General features: G+C 40.5%; 1 protein-coding gene across 1 annotated transcript in view; it reads right to left on the reverse strand.

The window, feature by feature from the left end:
* The window catches only part of IPO5 (importin 5), a 42,034-nt gene extending 20,246 nt beyond the window's left edge, over window positions 1–21,788 (reverse strand). The window contains exons 1-9 of the mRNA XM_039730437.1: window positions 21,628–21,788; window positions 16,615–16,695; window positions 10,961–11,153; window positions 10,362–10,464; window positions 10,035–10,131; window positions 8,915–9,019; window positions 5,436–5,558; window positions 5,228–5,348; window positions 1,736–1,823 (exon numbers count right to left, since the gene is read on the reverse strand). Coding sequence (XP_039586371.1) covers window positions 1,736–1,823; window positions 5,228–5,348; window positions 5,436–5,558; window positions 8,915–9,019; window positions 10,035–10,131; window positions 10,362–10,464; window positions 10,961–11,153; window positions 16,615–16,695; window positions 21,628–21,711 — 995 coding nt within the window. The 5' untranslated portion in view covers window positions 21,712–21,788. The remainder of the gene's footprint in view (window positions 1–1,735; window positions 1,824–5,227; window positions 5,349–5,435; window positions 5,559–8,914; window positions 9,020–10,034; window positions 10,132–10,361; window positions 10,465–10,960; window positions 11,154–16,614; window positions 16,696–21,627) is intronic.
* Between the last annotated feature and the right edge of the window lie 3,663 nt (window positions 21,789–25,451).

Genomic DNA, 25,451 nt, shown 5'->3' on the forward strand with positions numbered 1-25,451 from the left:
CTTTCAGTCTTCTTATGCAGCTACAAAACTCGAGCACCAGGAGACGTTAGCATGCACATCAGCCACTGAGCTCTCCACAAAGGTGAGCTTCAGTGGTAGGAAGCACATAGCAGCACCAGGAGTGACCCTGCTAAAAGAGAAACTGCCCTCGCACACACGATCACCAGAGAGCAGCTCATGTGCAGTAGTTTGTGTCTAAGCCTCAAGCTCTCCTATTACTGCGAGGGCCAAAGGAGCTCCTTCAGGCTAAGGCTGTTGAGCATAACTTGTTTTCTGATCTGTGCTCACTCTACTTGTGACTTCTAACAAAGAAAAGGAAAATTTTCATTACGAAATCCATAGGCAGCTAAGCTGTATTTAGAGAACAAAGTTACTCTGCTGACAATAAAGAGAAAATGGCATGCCTCAAGTGCATGATTCAGCATACTTACTAAGCTGCCTAGAGCAAGCCATCTGAATAAATTTCCACACCCTGAAAGGCTTGATAAGGATATGAACTTGAATATTCTATTCCCCCTTGAAATTTTATTGACTGAAAAGATTCAAATACGTAACAAACCTGAATATAGTGGTGGTGTCTGACACCTGTATAGCAAAATTTCAGCACTCAGGAAACAGGTTTAAAGGGTATGGTCTACCATATATGAGGGAGAGAAGAAAGGACAGCTCACTTTCAATTTCATAATCAAAGAGAAGTAAAAAGATTATTTTAAGTAAGGCAAAGATTAAACGGATTATTCCATAAATTCCTATGCATCAGTTCTACAGGTGTCTTTACATGCCTGCTATCCATTAGAAGCTGCTTTACAGCTCAGGGTAAATGAACAAACATCTCTTCTATGGTCTATTTTCCTATGAAGATCTCTAAGTGTTCTGAGATAAATTGTCTCAAAACACTAATTTGTTCTGAGTCTGGATGAGCCAGGTATGTCAAAGAAGTGTCTAGACTGGTAAATTAACATCCATGTCTTCATAGAAGTGTGGAGATAGTTACCTCCTACACCTATTTCTGCTTTCTTCCACTTCACTCTAACAGCAGCTGGACAAGAGTAAATGTAAAAAGTTGGAGCAAGCTACAAAGCATGTAGGAATAAGCAAATCCAAATGACTGGACATATTTAGATCTTTCTTGCCTAACACACAACAAGATAAGCTATTGTTAGCCATACCAAGGGATGTAAAATAATAGCAAAATTGTAGTATTTTTGGACTAGGTGAAATCCAACAAGGAATTCTGCCATCATGATGACATCCTTCCAAAGTCATCTTTTTTTGAAAATAACACATTTTCAAGGGCATAGATACAGAAAAATACAAAGACATTGGTTGTGGATAATTAAACAGGTCAATATGTTTCAACATGGCTTCCAGCTAACTTCAGGATTAGCCTTCAATTTAGAGGATTAGGAGGCACTGACTTCTGAACTGAGTAATATAAATGACAGAAAAAACAAAAGCTAAAGGCTTTGAAAAGCTACAACAGTACAGAACAGCAAACATGGGGACATGCAACTTGTCTAATTATAGCAAATATGAAAGCTGAAATAATTTACTTCCTTGCTGAACACTGCCTAAGTAACCTACATATAAACTGCTCATGACTGAAGGAACAGAATTACAATAGTTATTTGAATAAAGAAAAAGTAATGCACTACAGGCATTTGCATTCTGCACTTTAAATGTGCCTTTAGTCACAGCCTTGATAAAACATTGAAACAACTGGTTTCATAATTACCTGTCAAAATCATCATCTGCAAGCTCATCTGCATTTGCCCAATCTTCATCTTCTTCCAAGTCAACCATCATTGCTAACATCTGAGGAACTGAAAAAAAACAGCTTTAAACTCAGTCTGATCTCTTAAAATAGATTCTCAAATAAAAAGTATGAATTTCAAGTTTTCTCATTTCAAAAATTTTTGAAGAAAACCAGCTTTTCTTCCAGTAGCAGATGGTCAGGTCTGTCAAACTGCATTAGCCAATAATCCAGAACTGACTGCCACAGAAGTATTTCCAGAACATTCAAACTGAGAGTAAAAATCTTGTGTATAACTTACCAAAACTCAAAAATTTTTCGTAGATCATGACAATTATAAAAAGCAAATTCCTTAATAAAGTCTATATTCATGAAAGAGTTAAAAACAGTATTAAATACCTTGAGAACTCTGATATACTTCCTTAATTTTTCTGAAACTCTGACATCATCTTTCGAACATTTACTAATGAAAGAGACTATTAATTAAGAAAGAATACTACTGAACCCTTAGTTTTATTAGCAAAATAAATTTTGTTATCTATTTATACAGTGGTCGCTTAGCATAAAGCTTTTCTCTTACAATGAGGCCATGGTTTAGAACTTGAGATTTCCTTTTTCCCACCTAATGCAAATTTTTCTTTTGTATAATGAACATATCTTGCACATTACAATCCACCAGTTTTCTTCTTCTACCTCTGCAGACTGTCCATTCTTCTCATTCTAAGACTTTATAGAGAATATTACGCATTCTCTATCACAGCATTAAACTACTATGCAATAAGCATCAGCTACTCTTACCAGCTCTCACAGGAGGAAGGAGCACAATAGTTTGTCTGCTCTAAGTCTACCAGTTGCTGTGCCCTTCAGAAGCAGGAGGGGTGAAAAGTCTACCTTGCACTTCCAGAGCAAAGTAAGGGTCTCTTAAGCACTTCTTTAGTCTGTACTACATACCAATCACTTAGAGCAGTTTGAATTTAGTATCATTTATGCAACAAAGTTTCACTTTGACCTGGAGACAAAACGTTTCAGCCAAACACTCAACGTTTGACCTTCAACCATCTTTTTAGCACAGCCTACCACACATCTTGAAGACAGCTACCACAGGTAACTGCCCTTTTCAGCAACCTACGTGAAAGACTAGCAGGCATCTAGTAACTGTTCATGCTGCTAGTGAGATTTGCTGGAACTGATCAAGTATACTGCAACTGCTGAATTTCATAATACACCCACACTACTGTGATCTACCACAGAGACAACACCCTAAGCAAACTCACCACCACATATCTGGACAAAGGAGAAACTTCTAGTCAACTGATGACAGAAAAAAATATTGCTTACTGATAGCACTGTAGATCACGTATCAAAAAAATATCAAATTATGGATTTATTTGCTTGATGTATGTATTTTGAGATAGAAAATACTCTATGGCTACAAAAACCTCCAGAGGGCTCTTATGTACTATCAACACACACTATGGTCTCTCTAGCATGATGCCGACATGTCAGATTTCTAAACACTGATTAGACCTCAAAAACAGCCAGAGTATTACAGTCCAGAAGATTATCAGACACAGACACACAGAAGTACACACAGCAGAACCATGGATTGTCACAAAATATAAGGAATACAGAAGACAAACATCATCTAGCACAAATGCTCTGTGGCTCCAAAAAGTCATGTCAGTGTTTGTTGCTACTAACAAAAAAGGCTGAGAACACACTCATCCAACACGCTCCGGCCATCATTTTATCTAGAACCTACAATTTCTTGCTTCTTCTTAATGTTTTGCATGAATGTGGCTGCCAGTAAATGTAATTTCACAGAGTTTTTAAAAAAATGTAGAGTGTGCATAGAAATTTCAACATTGTCCCAACAAGCCCTCAAAATTTAATTACTGCTAATATGTAGACTCTTACAAACAAGTTAAGCATGAGCCCACTAAGCCTGCTTCTTATCAGAGCAATAAAACTCTCTGCAATCCTGTGAGCTCAAGAAGGGAAGTCTTAATCTAAGTGGACTCCAGAGCAGCTAACTGGCACAGAGGACACACACTCCTAAACCAGCACTGTGCTCAGTAAAACCAGCACAAGATGACAATTTTGCCCAAGTCCCAGTTCTAGTTGTATCAGGTAATCGAGCAACTTCTCAGTTGAATGAAAACAGAAAGCCTTTTAAACTAAGATACAAAGCCAAGACAAAAGCAGTCCTTTTTTGCTACCTTTTTATCATTCCCTGAACACAACTCCTTTACCAGTTCTGCAAAATAAATGTCTTTTCCTTAATGATACATTAATAATAAGACTAATTTTACAATGAATTGCAAATGAAAGGCATTTCTTTCCCATATGGTGCTTCATCTTAATAGAAGCATTTCATTCCTAAACAGCAACTAGCAACTCAAAATAATAGGAGTACATTCTAAAGTGGTAAGAGGTACTTCTCTCCTGAACAAGTATGAAGCTTGTAATAATGATGTGGGGTCAGCAAGTGTCAAGCATTAATAATTCCAACAAGCTACAGGAGTGAAAATAGAGTGTTCTGAAAATTTACAGACGCCAAAATATGTTCTAAAGAACCTCTTTAAAAATCTATTCTACTAGCAAACAAGACTTCTCATCAATATTTTTAACACTTTAAGCCAAGCAGATCCAGTTTGCAACATTTTCCAACAGAAGTTTTATAATTTTAGAGACGTCTATACAGCTTTCCTCATGCTGAGCACAGAAAAATTGTAGCATTTTTGAGCTGAGCACACAGCAAAAGTTACCTTTTATGCAAGTTTCAGAAAACAAGCAAGAATTTGGACAAACACAAGTGTGACAGGGAGGGAAAAGCAGGCTACACTGCTGTGCCAGGGCCCTGATCTAGTCAAGGAAAAGGTTTAAAAGGCAAAGAAACACCAGTGCAAACAGCACTGATGCTGGAGCTGCCCAGAAGACATTTATTTTTAGCATTTCAAATAATAATGCATGATTTTAAAAGTGCCTCTTTAAAGACTTTACCACCTGTATGTTAAATAGACTAATTAGATTATTTCTATGTATTTATCCCAGCATCTGATTTTTTTAATTCACAGCTTTAACTCGCCACTGCTGCTCAACATGCATGCTGAATTCCTTCAGTCTTGACCTGCCAGCACCACAGAGTATCTGGCCTACATACCAAACTCCAAACGTAGAACTTCAGAACTAAATACTGGTTTTTTGTTACAGTAAAATTTTCCAAAGCCAGCTGAAAAGCATGCAAGTAGTTTTCCTTGGAAACATCTAATAAGAGTCCACTGTACGGATTAATTTATGAAGAGTTATAATAGGAAGAGGATTACTCCACTAGGTGACACTGAACTGAATTTTCTTAAGCTATGCACACCAGCAAACTCAGTTAGATGTGGTTTTGCCATTGACCAACAGCAAACTCAATTTAATACTGTAAAAGAAGACTGTTTCAACAAAGAAAATGAGGAAAATACTTACTGGCTTGTGCAATAATATTTGTATGCCTCCTCAGCATAGCAGCAGCAGTTTCTGACAAGGCCACAATTACTTCAAGTGCCAACTGACGCTGCATGTTACTGAGACTGGCATCTGCACACAACTACAACCCAAAAGATTAGAGGAAATGGTTAGAACAGAGATTTTGGGGTGGAAAAAGTGATTCTTAAAAAAACATTCCTAGCTTTACCTTCAGGGTTAGCTGCAAAGTAGCTTCTAAATGTGGTCGTAAATACTTAGGAACAGAATCTGCAATTTCTACAAGGGATTTCAGAACAGAATCATCATTTTGGTAGCAGGAATCATTTAGAGCCTATAAAAAGATAAGATGGAGATAAGATTAAATAAAAACAAACAACATCATGAATAGGACCAGTGTTACAGAAGGAATTTCATTAATTATATTCTTGTTTCTCTGAACGGTCTCATTTAGTATTAGTAGCTAAGCAGCCAAAGCCTGAGGCCACAAGAACTGACCAGAGTAAACTTTTTGTTAAAGCTAATGCTTCTAACAATGAACTAGCTGATTCCAGCAGATACAAGCAGATACAAGAAGATAAGAATCAAGCAGACAATTCCAAGAGAATGAAGTAACTTCACCAGGTCGGTTCTGCAACAGTGAAAACCAGTGAGAAATCAAGAGACCACCAACCAGAAGTGGCTGGGGACTGGGCCATCAGTGGCACACGTACAAATGAGAGACATGAATTGGGGTAGGGGTCCCTCTCTGGAGGTACCAGCTCAAGCTCTAACCTGAGAACTAATAGAACACAATTAATCAGAAGCCTTCACTCCAACTTTCAGCAGGATCCCAGAGCCAGACCCTACTATGGTGACCTGTGTGCCTAAGTCCATAACAGGATACTATGCAGCATCCAAAACTACAAGTTTTCTGCAACTAAGTTATGGCTCACAATATGTTCAAATCTAACACTGCAGACAATCAGAAAGAATTAAGGTCACGCATCAGAGGCTCCAACATGCAAAACCACTGGGTTATGACAACTTCAAAATCCATTTAAAAGGAAGCAACTCTGCCTGAAAGAAGGAAAATGAGCCTAACTTCCTTTTTGCCTGTTATGTGAGAAAAGTTTTGAATAAGTTATGCTTATAAACACCAAGAACCACAAGATTAAAGAGGTTTTTTCCAGACATCCCTCCAGAGCCACCAAATTAAAGCAGACCTTTCAGCCTTCAGTCACAGACATGGAAAAGAGAAAAAGAAATCAAGCTTTTTGCAATTATCTTTCTTAACCCATATCCACATTCTGAAAAGTAATTTAAAACTTACTTTTAACTGATCAGGATGATATTTTACTGCCAAACCAGAACACTGTTACTCAATGGTATTAGAATCCAGAAGGAAACAAAGCTCCAAAGAAAAAGTCTTTACACTAACTTCTGAGATTTTGAAAGGAATTTTCATTAGCAAAGAATTTAATGTCTTCCTAATGTTGAAACATTTTTTGAAGTAACTAAATAATTTGTAATATTTAATTCTATAATGCAATATTTTTGATAATGGCACTTATATAACCCACACTTTCAAAACAGAAGCAGCATCTTCTAGTACCAGAAATGTTCTGGGAAAAAAAAAATCTGTCACAGTTAAGGCCTTTTGGTCTAATAGCTATAACACTCTGATTCTCTCAAAGGACAATAATATGTACTGGAATTTTCTGCAAAACTGTATTTTATATCAATTGCAACTCTGACAGTTGCACTCTTGCTTTTAAAGCAAGAGTGGTTTTCTGAAAAAAGCAGGTCAAAGTGAAAAGTGGGCCCTAAAAGGCAAAAGGACTTTTCTGTAGTATCAAACAACATTCAAGGAAGTCAATGAAGTTCTGTTTGCTTTTGCCTTCCTTTGCAACAGAAATCTTTGGGTAAAAGTTTCAACTGTCAGTTTTGAAAGTTCACCTTCTCAAAGTAAAAAGTGGGTCCTAAAAGGCAAAAGCACTTTTCTGTAGTATGAAACAACGTTCAAAGAACTTCAATGAAGTTCTATTTGCTTTTGCCTGACTTTGCAACAGAAATCTTTGGGTAAAAGTTTCAACTGTCAGTTTTGAAAGTTCACCTTCCAGCGTTACCATTATAGATCTTGTACCGAAAGGACTGACATGCCAAGTCAGAATTTTATTTTTAGTTTTTCTACCATGTCAGTGTTTCAACAAAATTAATTTCAACAGCAACAAAAAAGCATCCAACTGTCTCCAAAGGTCACTCACCACTATTCTAACACATTCCTATTTATAAACTCGGATATTCATATCCATCTTGTGTTACCACAGCCAGAAAATCTAGTTCTTCTTGCAGTAACTATGTTAAAAAGACAGATTTCATAGCACAGCTCTGTGCTCTATATTAGCAAAAGAAAGCTTGAAAATGTGAGCCAAGTGCATGTGTTGCTACAGTGTCTAAGTAGTGTAAGAGTAGCATTGAAAGTTATAGCACACAGAGTGGGCTATTAGCCCAAAATCTAAAACCCACACACTATTTAAGTGCCACACATCAAGACAAATGGTATGACCACCCTAAACCCTGCCTTGCCCCCACGTACACAGTACTGTAAGTAGCCAAGGTCCTCTCAGGCAGCTACAACTTCTAAACAACAAAATTGTTATTGACAAAGGCATGGACAGGGACTAACCACCAAATAGAGACCTCAATACCAAAAAACTTATACACACTAGAGCCCATTTTCAAGTTCAGATGATTTGGATAAATTCCTCTCAGTTTGCATTTAAGATCAAGCAGAATTCCATCAGTTGCAGATGCCAGTAGATTTGGCAAAATTTTTCTTCAGCTTGCCACAAAGCACAGGCAGTTTACAGCTCACACTGTCAACAAGAACCCGCTGTTCTGAGTGCAGTGACAAGTCTGTCTTTAATGTAAATTTAGCCTAATTTAAAATCACCAGAAGTTCACTTCCTGTGTTATCATAGGTACTAAGTTGCTTCCACTGTTTCTTGATATAGAAAGGGAAGTGTACTGTGAATTTTTCATCCTTCAGAGCTGAAACCATTTCTGTCTCTGGTTTGGTTTACAATAGGCTTCTCTGCAAACATAGATAACCTTACACTAGAATTTCAACTTTTGCTCAAACTCATCCATCCAAGAGATCTAATCCAGCCTCAGAAACTACATGAAGCTTAAAATAGCATTTTTTTGCAATTTCCTAATTTATCAAACAATAAAGATAATTTCTACAGACTTTTGTTCTCAGTCTGAGAATCTATGTTCAGAATAATTCTCTGCTTTCCTCTAAAGTGAAGAGGTACAGGATATCACAAGTCCATGAAATCCCCAATCACAGATTACTTCAAATCTCAGGGTAGCCCATATTTGTATTTCAATATCATGGTTAATTTAAAAGCTGTATGATTTTGACCTATATACCTTACAAAGAATTTTAACGCATTTATCTCTGTAACACTGCTTAAGATGATCAGCACTGAGCTACTTTCCTTGAAACCCTATCAATTACCCTCTATTTGCAAAATTCCTTATTAGTCTCCACTTCATCTTGCTGGCAACTGCTGTCTGGCTAAAAGGGTCAGTTAATTCAGGTCTCAGCAAAAATTCACCAATTCACAGACCAATAACTTACATTTGTATATAGTCAATAGAGACAGTAATGGCACACTAAGTGTAACTTGTTTGGTTTCTTACCTGCAAGATTCCAGGTAGCAAGTCTGCAAAATGTTTAAGAAGGGGAGCATTGAGCTCATTAGCAAGCACAAATGCAGCTGCAGCTCTAGCAGACAAAGTCTTGATCTAAAAGACATGATTGAAGAAATAAATGTGGGAAACTAGTACTGAAACATGCTACTGTTAGTTTCCAACATGGGATTTTAAATTTTACTTCAAATTAAGGTAAAGTGTACAGCATCTACATTGTCTACCATACAAAAAGTTTATCTTAAGAGATGGCAAGTAGTCCCTAGTTTTGCTTTTTCTTTTAGTAGTTTTCATTTAATGAAAGAAAAGAGGAAAAAACCCTATTGTTTTCAACTTCTATCAAAACTTCAAATGTGCATGCAAGTGTCAGTCTCATTTTTCAAGAAGTGTGATCTAAGTGTTTAAGACATTCCTCTTTAAAGGCATGACTTGTGGTACTTTAGAAAATGTTATTCAGTCTACTTTCAAAGGTCAGAAAAAGTAATCCTTGGGGGAGCAGCAAACTGAACCCATATATCACAGCAGGGTTTTCTATCCTTGCCCAGCATTTTCCATAACAAGAGAAACATTTTCAAAGTACAATTCTCTGCACAAATCAATTAATCTGAAGCCTTCCAGAAAAGCAAGGCTTGCTTACACACCCTTAGAGCAAAACATGCACAAACAGTTCAAGGAGCTGTTATATATTCAGAATTTTGAGACATACCATGCACCATATACATACAGATACTGTATGTAGAGACACGACAGACTTACACTGTTTGACACAAAGGCCAGAAAGAGACTTTAACATGGAGTTTCTGACCCCTCAGTGCTGCTAGCTAAAACCCCATCTGCCTGGGGCCACTGCAACTGGTTTTCTCCAAGCATAACTAGGGAAGAATCTGGGCCTAAACAATGCAGATATGAGCAGTCAGTCAGCTTTAGGACCACAAAGGGGTCTGAGCCTTTGTTTTGCAGCAGGCATAGTCAAAACTCTGTGTGTACATCATTTTCAGGTAATGCAATTCTCTGGTTGAAATCTATGGTTTAACATTTATGTTTGAGACCACTGCACTGAGTTTCTATGCTCAGAACATACTAAAGTCCCAAAAGATCATAAAGGTCTTACTGAGGGATGCTCCTGATCTTGCATACACTGAACCAGCATTCTCTTAATGACATCCAAATAGTGTTGCTGTTGATTCCCAAAAATCCCAGGAAAATTCCTAAGGATAAGACCAAAACATTAATAAAAATTCATACAAGTTACGGTTAAACTACTAATTCAAACTTATCCACTGTTTAAGATACAGACTGTAACTGTACATGTTTCAGTTAAGTAAGCCACAATACAAGAAAATAAATGAAATAAATATGATTGCTAGTTAATTACATTGTGACAGTTTTTCTTTCATTTTCAGACATGATTAGGCTATCCTACAAAAATGCAGCTTACCAGAAAATATGCAGAGCAGCCTCACGCAGTCCCACATTCTGAGAGCTGACAGAGTCAAATAAGAATTTCAGAACTTCTGGCCACTGGTTGTTACCATCTTCATCTACATTTAACACAACAAAGTTTTAGGATATGCAAACTTCAGAATGGTGAGATATCAGTGGTGCAGGAAAACCAGTCATCACTGACTCCCTGATGTGAAGATGCGCCTAAGTCACAATGTAAAATATTGCAAAATGTTTAATCTACAAACACTCCATAACAGAAGATGATCTCGGTTTACTGCTATATAGCAGCACTCAGAAAAGAAACTGATGCATTGTTCAGCACAATTAATGACAATTTACACAAAACTGGATTTATAAACCTTAATACAATCTCACCTAAACTTGAGCAATTTAAAAAGCAGCGTTTAAGAATCTTATTTTCATCTGGTCAAGGATAGTGTAAACAAATATTAGGTTCTATTATAAGCCATGGAATCAGTTAGCACATCATGTGCCAACGCCTGAGTAGGACTAGAGAACAAGAGATACAAATACAACCACAATCAATACATAAACATTTTACTGCAGTATCAACCTCTACAAATAAAGTACCTATTAAATTCCTGGCCAATTCAGCGACTATGTCACATATTTTCTTTCTCATAGTGGACTGCACTTCTAACTGGATGAAGAGCAGCAATTCACTCTTGACTGACGTCTGATCCTCAGGTGACAGAGCTGGATAAACTTCTTCAAACGCAGATGACAACAGGCGGCGCAGAAGGACAGCTGCCATCTGCCGAGCCTGTGAAGGAGAAGTGTGTGTGTGTTAAAGTGTTTGACATGGTAATCATGCTCCTACAAGGGAACATGGACATCATGCTTCCAAATGATACTTCCAGTGTGGAGACTTCTTTGGTGAATGGAATACCTCTCAAGCAACAGATGACAATTATGATACTGAAAAAAATTCATAGTAAAGAAACATCAGCTGACAATCACGTTTCTGACAATTACAGCCCTTCAAAGAAATAATGACAGTACTCAGGTATTCAGGTTTTTTCTATAGCTGAACTTCAGAAATATTTTGTGGCAACTTAGCTGCGCTATTGAAAAATCTTTCTATTTTAAATGACCTAATGAAGTCAATATAATCCAGACAGGTTTTTCTGGATTAAAAAGTGACTTATTGGGGCAGTTTTGTCAGATAATTAACCTGTTAACCCTCCTTCACATTCTCAAACAACTAACCCAAAGCCAAATCAAAACAAAGCTTTCAGTGTTTTGCAGGCCTGTGATGAAACTTTTTCCTTTAAACTTGAACTTAAGCATAGGAACCTAAAACTCACATATCACAGTCTTGTATCCTGTATGCGTACACCTATTTTACAACAGTAACATTTACATATCCATATGCATTACAATTGTACAAGAACCAGAAGCAAAAAAAAATACAGGAATTCAAAATTAACAGAGCAACACATGCAGTAAAGGCAAAAAGACAAATGAAACTGGATAACTTAATAGAATGTTCACCAACTGGTGTTTAAGGACACACAGAAATTAAAGGACACACCCAAACTTTTACATGAAACTGTCTGAATAACTTAATAGAATATTCACCAACTGGTGTTTAAGGACACACAGAAATTAAAGGACACACCCAAACTTTTAAAGTTTAACACATGTAACAAAACCTTATCTGTGTTAAATTCTCATAAAAAATAATCCAAACTCAATTTTTCCTGATATTCTTATTTAATGTGCACATGAATGACAGTTTCATTTATAAGCCTTTGAAATTCAAAACTGTTCAATGAGCAGCAAAAGTAATCAATTCCAATTTCTCAATAATGTTACTATGGCATAACCTGTAGATGTGAAACATAAACTGCTGCAAAGTGTCAACTTCTAACATACCCTGTAAATACCAGGTATTGCTAAAACATCACCCAAGATGCTATTCTTGTGTTCTGCAGTCTCCAAACTCACTGTATTTTTCTAAAGTACCCATCTCTCTTCTGTACAGCTAAAGGTAGGGCACACAAAGTGTCTCTGTACCAGGAGAAGGAAAGGAGTAGAACTGGACCCAACTCTTTATCATTCCTTATCTCCTCCTCACCATCTCCAGCGGGGACTAAGGCCACTACTATGTAGGATTAGCTCTTCCCTAGCAGATGTAAGGAAGGCAGCAGGTGAACAGTCCCAGTGCCCACCTGTGCTGTAGTTCCCATTAGAAGCCAAGATTCTCTAGCAATAGGCTGCAATATGGGGAATGTGAGTTCAGAAGGATGTTCTTCCCCCACTGCCTGTGGGAGTCTCACTAACAACGTGTCCAAAAACTTTCATGGTACTGCAATATAATGGTATATTTCCTTCTCCCATCCTTTGGAGCACCAATATTGAGAAAGATTAAATTTTTCCTTGTTAGTACGGTAAACTTACATAGAAATGCCTTGAGTGAGGAGCAAGTTCACTGGAACTAAACAGGGCACAAACTCTGGTGTTGTTTTCCCTTACTCAAGGCATTGTGTTTCAGTGAGGATTTCCTGACACCTGATAATGACTGAACTCGTATTATATGATATTCTTTCATGAAGTACTAACAGGTGGATGGACAGGCAACAGAGGTGAAGACTACATGCTTTATGAAAACAAGGATAAGAATTTCCAACTCTGAAGAATTTAAAATATTAGAATACTGATAAACAGTATTCTAATACTGATTGCAAAGTAAAAACGCCAGTAGTAAGGCATACAGAAAGACACAAGACCAGCACTACACGAATTATCTCCTGGTTACAGTTACTAGCTTAGGAAAAAAACAATCCCCAAAATCTCTAAAGTAAATTGAAGTGTTTTAAGGACTGACAAATGAGCTACTGACTTCTAATAATAAAAATGGCATATTTTCCTCGGCAGATACTCACTTACATAGGAAAACTATCATTGTCAATTTAATTATGACAAACATGGCTGAATTAATGGCACCTCCAGCCCTATTTCTTCTAGTCTAAGAAAGAATATATGTATTTTTCACACACACCCCAAAGGTTCTTTTAAGTATTTCAAAATATGTACTTAAATAAGCATTTTAAAATTCTGCAATTTAGTAGCAATAGCTTTTAATGAGGAGAGGAACAATATAAAATGTACATCCCCAAAGAAGAAATTCCAGCTGCCAATGAAGCACAAAGAGAGCACATTTTTCCCAGCATTGGGTCTTCTGCATGTCTAAATTACTGAGATGCTCACATACAACTAAAGTGCTACAGTTATTAATATAAAAAGCAGTCATAATACTCAAATTTCAACATACTGCTTCTGATTAGTAGAATTTATAGTGTGTTGAAAATGTTTTAGTATTTTAGGGATGATGGAAATAAAGCACAAGAAGAAAATCAGTTTGCTGAGCAGGGCAGCAGCAGAATTATGAACAGCAATCAGGGATGCCATGCTCTCCACTGATATTCAAAGCATCCACATAACTCTTAATATTTAATAAGAAAAAGATTGACTATCTTGTGTAGCACTGTCACACTGAATTTTACTTTTGTTTTATTGTTCAAGTCCTCAAGGAGGAAAACATGCAGGGATGGAAGTAAAGAACATTCAGCACATGGTTCAAAGATGGACTTCCACATTGTCATTCAGAGATCTAGTCCTGTGTGGAATTCAAAGCACAGAGTGCCCAAGATCCAAAGACAACTCAAAAGCAGATCTGTGGTGCATCCTTGGGCTGCCTTTCTTCCAAAAGGCTAAACAGGAAGCTGTCCACAACAGTCTTCAACTGTCCAAAGCAGTCTTCAACTAAGAAATGCATCCCTTCATGTGACAATATGGACAGAGGTCTGGGAGAGGTCAGGGCCCTCCAGAAGGCTGTGAGTACAGCAGAAACAGTTTTACAGAGCATTTGTTATTTTACTAGTCATCTGTAAATTAGGACACAATCAAAACCTGCCAATCCAGAGTTAACCAAGAAAAAACAAATGCAGGGGAAAATGCAGAACTTCTGCTCCTCTCAAAGACTTAGGTGGAAAATCAAAACTGCAAAGTAACAGCCTAAAATATTTAAGTCCTATAAATAAAATCAATCTATTCAACTGTGAATATATATCACCTTTCTGCACATCTCTTTAAAATGCAGTTGCATAGAAAGTAGTCTTAATTTCCTAACAGTGAGACTACAAGAGCAGGAAGTAAGGACAAGCCCCTCCTCAGACTGAGGTGTACAAACATGCACATCACCTGGCACAGAAGTGTTCTAACTGCTAAGTCAGATGCTTCCCTCCACTTCTGTGACAGTGTCACTTTGCTATTAGGAAAGTATGAAATAAGAACAGAGGAAAGAAGTGAATATTTCCAGAGTTTAAGCATCTGGTTAGGAGAAAACCTGTTACACAGTTAGTCAAAAGAGTTATTCCAAACCCAGCTTAACAGCATTTTCTATGTCAAATACAAGGGGTACTCAGGAGCACAATCTGCATCCCTGTTTCTCCATTTAAATGCCAAAACTACTGGGCTGCAGAGACAGGACTTCCACAATTGCTGTCTGAATAGTCCTACAAACCTTGTACTGTCTACAACACAGATACCCAACTCATGCAAACAGGATGGGGTACTTTCTTCAGCCTAGTTTTCCTGCAAGGAGGTAAAGCAATACAAAGGCTTCAAGATGAAGAGGGATCTGAACCCAGCTTTCACACAGCCTGGACAAGGCATGTTCAAAGTTCTGAAGCTCCTTCCAGCATCCTGTGTTTGGTGGCACTGGTACATTCAATGTGCTCAGAGGACACATACCAGGCCCAAAGCTCTATCCACTGGTGACATGCAATATTCTGCTCAGCATTTGGATTTCTATAAAACTATGCAGAAACTACCTGTTGATACCAGCACCCTATTAAACATGCACAGAATGCTTCCCAGCATGTGCAGTGTTTATATGCAGCGTTTAGGTTGAGCATGGGGATTACTTCACTTAGGCTCTAATTAGTCTACTAAGCAGCTGGATTTACAGGGAAGAGGTTGTAGGTTTTATTAATCAGGATTTTTTGAGTCCAGCACCTAATGCTTACTTATGGTAAGAGCTAACATTTAAACCTTTCTTTGATTAATCCATTGGTAAAGTTAAACGTCAAGATATTCAACAAATGTCAGCCTTTGATGTCTTTGGCAAGAGTAACTTCTATAGGTGAAAAGTTTTTTTTGTACTTTGCAAGTCAGAATCCAAGTCATTGGCAAGATTCCTAAGATTTACACTGGGCGATTTCCTTAGCTGATGTGAAGGGAATAAAATCAGCAAACACATGAAACAAGTATTTATTTATACTTTGTAGTAGCACTGCTCTACAGTTTTCTATCATTTAAATCTCAGAGGAGCAAAAAGAAAAACTAGACACCTCATGCAACCAGTTGCTAGTATAATATTGAAGGAATTTGCCAGAAGAACACAATATTGTAGATTGATAAGCATCAGTACGAGTAAACTGATACTTTCTTAGCATTAAAAAGCACAAATGGCAGCTAACTCTAAATTGAATAGTCTGCCAGAAGAGACTGTTATCCATAGAGAAAAAGCACACTTGTGCTCTTCTAACATTCTTCAGAAATAGTTTAAGTGACTCTAGAATTTGTAATATCTTGACAGTTTAGTAATTCCTTGCTCTGCATATCCAAGTGAATAGTTTTACTAGTAAGTACTTAAACTGATTGCTAAAATTGTGAGCCTTACAAAACTAAGGAGTAACTAAAAGGCACCCTTACTTTATGCCCAGATTAAAAAAAATGTATAATTCTTAGGACTACTCTCCACTCATTCCATAATATTGCCAGATGACTTAAGAAGGACTCTAAGTTTTGGACAACACACAAGATTAATATGTTTAGGCACAGGACTCCAAGTAGAAATCACTTCTCAACTGTAACTTGAAGAAACATGACAGTAAGTCACATATCAATTATACATTTAATGGAAAATAACTCTCATTAATCAAAGCACACAACAGAAAACAATGGAAACTCAAGCAGTCACTTATGAAAAAACTATTCCTGAAACTAAATATCTTGCACCACAAAGTGTCAGCTAGTGAATTGGGCATGCAGCAATCAAGAGGAAGAGTGATCCCTCTACAAATGTGCAGTAAATGAAGATGCTTCAGTTAACACCAAACTTGCTTATTTATCCCAAAATGATCAGCACTGATTTCTTCCCCTCTTCTCCAAGTCCCCCTGAAAATGTGCACAAATCCAAGGTTACAGAGCCATACCTCCTCGGGAGTAGCATTGTTCCTGATTGCCTGCAGCAGGTAAGTGATCTTTGATGGGCCTGGAATAGTCTCATAGGTCTCCTGCAGAAAAAGAGATGCAGCTTATTGTAAACATTTATTAGAAAGCATGTGTTAAGCATCAATATGAACTCACTCACCTTTTAAAACAACATCAGTATCCATCCAATTAAAAAAAAAATAACACAACAGAAAAAAGAAATTAAACTTATCAGAATAAAAATGTATGACCTATTTTAAAATTAAGAGTAAAATCTTAGTGATCTGGTAAGCTCTGCCATATTGGAATGATCTACATATGCACGACTGGCCACTTAGGAGATTAGTTACAAAATACAAATAGAACAAAAACTCACAAAAATACAACATACACCAAACATGTCCTACTGGGAATTCATCATAGCTTTTATCATATCAAAGAATTAAGAACTTTGGAAGCCTGAGACCAAGCACAGAAAAATGTATAGTCCAAAAATTGGATCAGTTCTGGTTTTGAACCTTTTTAAAACTTCTACAATGTTATGTGGCAGCCACAAGTCCAAATCACACGTTCTGAATAAGAATGTCATATTTCTAAACTCCTGCCTAAATTTCAGAAAGAGAAGCTAGTTAGTCTCCTCCTTAGGAAAACCCTCTTAACAAAATGAGATTTAGTAAGTTCAATCACATTCTTTTACATGCTTCCAGCATGCATTTTATACATGTCTCCTTTTTAAATTATATTGTTACTTAGAAACTAAAGTGAAAACACAGCAAAACAACTTTTGCTATCCAAAACATGGTATATGGGTGCATTTTGAAACCATTAAAAAAAAATTAAACCTATGTAGGTAGGAGCAGCAGAATCACAAGCTAAATAGCAACCCCTCAAAACATCCAGAAATAGTTCTATACTTAGTAACTCTGAGTTACTTTTTGTTGACAATCTTGAAGATTAATTACTTCACCCTTTCCAAATATTCATTATCCCATCCTGAACTCAAGGAATGAGCCTATTCTGCAAAGCTCAGGTTCATTTCTATCAGTTCTCTGTCTCGCTACTTCCTATTTCCAACTCTGCAGTAGCTCCTTCCAGTACTGTAACAAACTCTTACACACCTTGACAGGATACCTGCTGTTGTCAACTAAGCAGTTTTGATATTAGACATAATCTTCCTTCCTTTCTGTACCTCCTTCCTAGTAGGCCTTCTTCAAAAAGTGAATCTGCATTTCATATTCTCTCTAGTTGCCAACATACACTCACAGTCAATGAGACTGAATCCCCAATGAATCCCTGCATTTAATCTAATCATTTCATGAAGGCTGCAAAATTAAATGAGGTTTAGGGTCAGAATAGAAAGTCTTTGTCAGGTTAACCTCTTCCATGAATGCATATATTTATACTGCACTATTATCTACAAATCCAAAAACTAATACAGAAACACAGTGGTTCCCTAAAGCCAGGCCCAGCACGGACTTGTTACACTTTCACAGACAGCTGAAGCACAGTAAAGGCTGGCTTCCCTCATGTCAATTCTGATAATCATAAAATTCTATTTTGAGTTGTTTGTTTAACTCACTAAAAATGGCAGCAACCTAAGCAGTTGTTCAATGGTATAACTCTGTCAATTCTTAAACTGGATTCAAAGGATGCTAAAGCCAAGGGGCACAGGGAATACATGGCCAAACACAGAACCTTCCCTCTGGGCTGGTGGGAGACTTCTTTGCTGGCCTTATCCATCTTACTACCAGTCTTGCCTAAACTCTAACTATGTAGCTGGATCCTGCTACATCTTACTGTATTCCTTACCTTTACAATTAGTTCCCCAGTTATCTTATGCAGAAGTACAAATTTCTCACACACCATGACCAACTTTCCTAACATGTGCAAGAAAGTATCTATCATCTACACTTGCTACTCATGTTTTCCCAAACCTGAGAAATGCATTTTTAAAAAGAGCATAAAATCACTAAAACAAAGTAAATATAAGTTTTTCTATTAGAAGACAGACAAACAAGTAAGAAGGCAGGTTTTTATACTCAACAGACAACATTCCATGATGGATGGTAAAATAAACCAACCAGATTCCAGCCAAGTAGTCAGGTTAAGTCAGGAGCATGCTACCTCATACACATAATCACAGAATGTTTTGGGCTGGAAGGGACATTAAGGACCATCCAGTTCCAAACCCTCTGCCATGGGCAGGGATACCTTCCACTAGACTAGGTTACTCAAAGCCCCATCCACCCTAGACTTAAATACTTCCAAGAATGGGGCATTATAGCTTTCCTGGACAGCCTGTTCCAGTGCCTCAACACCCCCACAACAAAGAATTTACTCCATGTATCTAATCTAAACCTGCCCTCCTCAAGTTTAAAGACATTGCCCCTTGTCCTCTCACTGCATGCCTTTGTAAAAGCCCCTCTCCACCTTTCCTGCAGGTCCCCTTTAGGTACTTGAAGGCTGCTCTGAGGTGCCTCCAGTCTTCTCCAGGCTGAACAACCCCACCTGTCTCAGCCTGCCTTTCACAGGAGAGCTGTTCAGACCCTCTGACCATCTCTGTGAGCCTCCCCTGGACCCACTTCAACAGGCCCATGTCCTTCTTGTGTAAGGGCCCACAGGTAGACACAGTACTCCAGTGGAGTCTCACAAGAGCAGACTGTACACATCTACTCAGTTTGGAGTCATCAGGCTTTCTTCCTCACCCTTTTTTTTAAAACGTCTTTTACTACAATCCTCCCAAACAGGATATGACTCTACATCTCTATTATGTCCAGTCTGGATCTGAACACCCCTCATTCTCATTTCAATATCCAGACCTATTTGGAATAACCTGCTTAGTTCCCTGCTTATCCATTTCTCATTCTGACTGGTTTTCACTAGACAAAAATGAAAACCTGCTATTCAATTTATCTGCACTTATTTGAATCCTTTATGTATTCAATAATACCTTCCAACAGTAAGTACACTTAAAAAAACTGATTGGACTATGCCAATGTTTAAAACCAAGTATGAGTCCTGTATGATTTTAGGAAGCAGGTATTTTAAAGGTTATGCAATACTTTTATACTTCAAGGAATATACAACTTACGTCAGTCTAGCTACACTGTAGAGACAGATTTGTGTTTCTAGGTGAAAGTTCATTAACCCACCACAAAGACCAAGTGGGGTTCTTCACAGCCATGCACGGTGGAAAAATGAGAAACAGGCTTAAATTGCAAAAAGGAGGTTCAGACTGGAAGAGGCCCAGATCTCTCTGTCCTAATGAGGACAAGTCAAGCAGGAGTGAGTAACTCAAAGAGCTTGTGCAGTCTCCATTCTTAGAGGTTTTCAAGAGTCAGCAGGACAAAGCCCCCACTGACCTGATCTGACCTGATAGCTGACACTGCTTTGAGATGGCAGACCTCCTGAGGACCCTTCCACTCTGAAGGATCCTAAACCATAAAATAATTTGCAGCACACCTTGGAAATATTCAGAAACTAATGACAAATTCAGTGCAAATAAGTAAAAAGTTATATTATTCCTTGTATCTTTATAGGAAACTAACAGACTTGAAAAGCTTGGTATCTATCATGCCAATTAGGATTTCTTATTCTGATTGACCACAGTGCATATGTAATAAATAAATACATACTTACTTATGAAGAGTAAAAAGAACTCCAATTCAGTTTCAAGCAAATTTCTGGCAAAATATACCAGTTTTAAGAATCTAAGCTTTAGAGTTCTTACCAATGTTTTATTTCATAGGCATTGTGACACAGGTGCACAACGAACTTGCTTTGTTACAACTCCAACAAAGTTCAAATTTTTTTAGAAATGCTTTTATGTTATATGTAGGCAATTGAGAAGAGAAAGAAATTCAGCTCCCAGGGAATGGCCTCCACTGCAGCTCTATGTTCAGGAATGTGAGAATAATTCTTGCTGACTCTCTAGAAAAGTGCAGTTATCAATACCGAACTTCACTGGCTTTCTAAAAATGTATGCCACCCCTCCTTCTCACTCTGGATTCATATTTGAGGAATTTTCACTGCAGCATCAGGAAGAATGGTTTTTATTCTTCCCCAAACAATGCGCTGAACTCTGCTGACCGCTGGAGTGATGAGAGCGATAAAAGACCCGATGCAGCCATGCAGCGGCAATTCATGCTAAACCTAGACGCTGGTATTTAATTCAACGGGAGAGATTCCCCACCAGGCTTGACAATGGAGCCTTAAGCATGACAGAGAGAAAGAATTAACGTGGCTTAGCCGCCACAAAGAATTTCAGCTGAAACAACATGTCTGAAAACTTTTTGCTGATAACAAGAGAAACTCAGCATATTGAAAAACACTTCTTTTGGGTGAAATACTTCTTAGCTGACGAAACACTTGAACACATACGGGGCCGAAAAGTTAAAAAACCAAACTCCTGTGTGGCAGCAGAGAAGGACCTCGGTCCCGCTCCTGCCGGCCGGGCCGGGGCGGGGGCACGGAGGGAGCGCACACAGCAGCGCTTCCATCGCGCCAGGCACCCGCTCTGACCTCCTTCGGGAGCCGCCTCCGCTCCCGAGCCACCGGGAGCCGGCCCCCCACACGCCGCTGCCGCCACCGGGGCCGCGCTCCGTCACGCCGGGCGGCTCAGGCGGAGCCAGCCACGGCCAACGGGGACAAGCAGCCCTGGCGACGGTCCCACACGGGCCACGGCGGGGGCGGCCTCGAGGGGCGGCAGCGGCGCCGGACACGCCGGGGCGGGCGCCGGGGGGAGTAACGGGACCCTTCGCCCCTCACGGGCCAGGGGCCGGCGCGGGCCCTGCGCCCGCCAGGCAAAACGGCCGCCACCGCCCGGCGCCGCCGCTCCCAGCGGGGCAAGGCCCGGGCCGCCCCGGCGGCAGCTGGTGCCGCTGCTCACACGTGGGGCTCGCCCGGCCCCGCCGCCTCCCTGCCCCCCTCCCTTCCTCCCTCCCGCCCGCCCTCCAGCGAGGCCCGGCGGGTCTGACAGGCCGTCTCGGCGGCCGCGGACGCGGCGGCCCCGTTACCTCGGCCTGCTTGCGGACCGCATTGTCCGGGCTGAGCAGGTTGCCGAGGAGGGCGTAGAACTGCTCCTGCTCCGTCGCCGCCATTGCTGCGAGAGGGAAGGAGAGGGAGGAAGGGGGAGCGCCGGCCGCGCCGCCGGCGGGGGAGCGAGGGGCGGGGCCGCAACGCCAGCCGCGCTCCCATTGGCCGCGGCGCACGGAGCCTCGCCCCCGATTGGCCCTGCCTCCCTTTGACGTCCCGGCGGCTCGGGGCGAGGCGGGCAGCGGGGAGCGGCGGCTCAACCGCCCCTCAATGGGGGTTTGTCTCCTCGCGTGTCATTGGTGCGCCGCCGCGCCGGGGGCGGGAGGCAGGCGCGGCGGAGCGCTCTGATTGGCGGGCGGCTCCGGCAGCCCGGGCGGGATTGGCCGGAGCCGCGGTCGGGCGGTGCGGGCAGGGAGGGGTCGCGCCGGGACGCGGAGCTGGGGCCGGGCCGGGCCGGGAAGGGGAGGGGCGGAAAGCGCGGGAGATCGCGGGGCGTCGCCTCCGGGCGCTCGGTGACGTCGTGCTGCTGTCCCGCCACTGGGAATCAGTGAGTCACGGGACGGGTCAGGTTGGCAGGGAGCTCGGTGATATCGGCCCGAGCTCTCTGCTCAGGCAGGGTCGTCCTGGAGCGCATGGCGCAGGATTGCGTGGAGACGTTTATTGAGTATTTCCAGTGACGGATACTCCACGGCCTCTCGGGCAGTCTGCTCCGGTGCTCAGTCACTCGCACAGTGAAGAAGTTCATCCTCACGTTCAGGTGGAATTTCCCGTGCACGGTCTCTGCCCGTCGTCTCCTGTCCATTGCTCAGCCCCACCGAGCTGAGCCTGGCTCCAACACCGTGGCACCCTCCTTTCAGATACTGATAGGCATTGATGAATCCCCCTCTCAGCCGTCTCTTCTCGAGGCCAAGCAGGCCCAGCTCCCGCAGCCTTTCCTTGTAAGAGAGTTGCTCCAGCCCTCTCATCCTCCCTGCTGGACCATTCCAGGCGCTCCATACTTCTCTTGTACTGAGGAGCCCAGCACCGGACACCGCACTCCAGATACGGCCTCACCAGGGCTGAGCAGAGGGGCAGGACAACTTCCCCTGATTTGCTGGCATTGCTCTTCCTAATGCACCCTAGGATACCATTGGCCTTCCTGGGCACAGGGGTGCTGGTGGCTCGATGGACCAGCATCACCAGGTCCTTCTTTGAAGAGCTGTTTGCCATTAGGATCAGCCCCCAGCCTGGGGCTCATTCTTCCTCAGCTGCAGGACCTTGCGTTGGCTCTCGTTGAGTTTCAGAAGGTTCTTCTCTGCCCATCTCTCCAACCCACTGAGGTTTGAATAAAACTTAATTAGTATTCCCTTTGATCTCAGGGGATATGAGGGGATATGACATCATGGGTTCATGATGTGCATGGCAAGAGGCTTTGAGCATTACCCTGCTCATTGGTGGGGTTCTGTTCAGCCAGCTGTTTGGGGTGCACCAGCCAGCTGTTCGGGGTGCAGCTGTGGGAGTGGCTGGCCGGGTCAAGTACCTCCTTCTGCTGTGCCTTGGCTGTGCCCAGGGAATAGCAATGCCTTAAAAGCAGGAGGAGTCAGCCAGTGAGAAGGGGAAAGGGAAAGGGAAAGGGAAAGGGAAAGGGAAAGGAAAGGGGAAAAGGGAAAAGGAAAACGGAAACATCCATCTTGACTGCATCAAGAAAGAATTGGAGGCAGGGCTAGAGAATTATTTTAAGCTGTCTGAAAATTCAGAAGGGCCATAAGTGAAGATGAAACAGAAAAGCAAGCATGCTTTCTAATGTGAAGTGCACTCCTGTAAATGTCCTCAGACCTCGACTATGTGTTTGTACAACTTGTTACACATTCTGGAGGGCCTTTTGGATGTCTTCTTGATATTAGGCATGGTTTTCCTGCCTTTTTATCACCTGTAAACAGGTTTGTATGAACTTCTATAACATTGCTGTCTGCTTCCCATGCATAAACAAATAAATGCGTTTGCTTTCATCTTGACTTGTCTTAATGGTGATTTTACCATAAATCTGTAGTAGGATTGTTAGCTAAAGAATACAATATCTGATGGGGGTTGGGGAGAAAATGTAAACTGCAGGATATGGAAGATTGTTTTCTTACTCCTGCTGGTTTTTGCATCTGTAGATGCAGGGAGTGGGTTGTTATATAAAAACTGCCTAGTTGTCTTTGAGAAACAGCAAGGCGTATGAAATGTGCCTAAGGCCTGAAAAGCAGTTGTCAAATTATCTTTGGAGTACCAGCGATGAGCATCAGATTCCAGTGGAGCTCCCTTGGAAGGGGAAGGCCAGGAAGGCAGGAACAACCTGATGCAGTTGATTAGAGCAAGCCAAGTAAGAGTGTCTATGTGTGTCTGTTTCTGCTTTTGTGTGTGTAATGATCAATAAATTTAGTAGTGTAATGCTCTAGGAATACATTTGAATACATTTCACCCTAATATTCAAAGCATAGAAGGGAGCATCTATCTGGGTTCAGAAGAACCTGCTGGTAAACTCAGAGGATTAATGATGTTCCACCTCAAATCCTGACAGTTTGGGGAAGGCAGATTAAAAACTTCACCTAGGTGAAAAGCAGTTAATATATTGGAGAGAGTCCCAAGCAAACAAAGTTGTCACTAATGCCATGTGATCAGAGTCTGCCACATCAGGTGCTCATTCTCACTCAGGACAAGTTTGAAGCTTGGGAAGCAGCCAGAAACTATGCCAAAGAAGCAGGTATTAGCACTAAAGAGGGTTTGAACAAGCACCTGAGGAGAGCTCAAATAGAAACAGCCACAAAGCAGCCAGCATCAATGTTGATATTGCTGGATATTGCCAGATTCCTGCAGTCTGTTTAAAAACAACAACAACAAAACTACAACAACAAACAACAACAAACAACTACAACAAATGACAACAACAACAAAAAAAAAAGGACAGGAGAAAGTACGATAGCAGAAATCTGAATTACCTTGACCTCTTCTAAACACTTAAGGCCCGCAGTGTTGGTATTGCTGGATATTGCCTGATTCCTGCAGTCTGTTTAAAAAACAACAACTACAACAACAACAAAAAAAAGACAGGAGAAAGTACGATAGCAGAAATCAGAATTACCTTGACCTCTTCTAAACACTTAAGGCCCAAGATGTGTGTTGCACTGTAGTTTATCCAATGAAATTTGGACAGACCCTGAAATTGAAAATTCAAGTCTTCAAAAAGCAGAAGCTTTAGTTTAGTATTTATTAAACTTCACAACTCTGCACTTATAAAGAGAGGGAGCGCTAGAAAACTATTTATTATACCTGAGGAATGCTATGTTTCTTACAGAGTAGTAGGAGATGTGAAATGACAAACAAAATAGGAAAGGTGTCTCAGAGTCTTCTAAAATACTTTCTGATGTTGACTTACAGGTGAAGGGTTTGACATGTCTATCTTTCAACATTCAGAAGCAAGGAATGAGATGAAGGTGAAGAAAGATACAGAAAAGAATATACAGCAAAATAAATTCAACTGTATTTGCAAAGCACCATAACAGGTCAGCTCTGTCATATGAGGAGATTTACCATAAGCTTAAAGTGACTGTTGATGGTCCATATGGATTCCATATACTGTACAGATCATAAAAAAGTGCAACCATGATAGCCTCAGAGGCCAGAGAAGAGTTAGAAAGTGCATGAGGGCAGATTTCCAGCAAAAGCCAAGAGAGCAGAGTAAGCTGATGTCAGTGGGAAGCTATGCTCTAGCGGGGGCTGTTTGAAGTTATCTTGGCAGAGCAAGCTCTCTGCAAAGAGCAGGCAGTGTCTGAAAATTGCTCTG

The sequence above is a fragment of the Passer montanus genome, unplaced genomic scaffold, assembly GCF_014805655.1.
Source record: "Passer montanus isolate IOZ18808 unplaced genomic scaffold, ASM1480565v1 scaffold72, whole genome shotgun sequence".
In the NCBI taxonomy this organism is placed as follows: domain Eukaryota; kingdom Metazoa; phylum Chordata; class Aves; order Passeriformes; family Passeridae; genus Passer; species Passer montanus.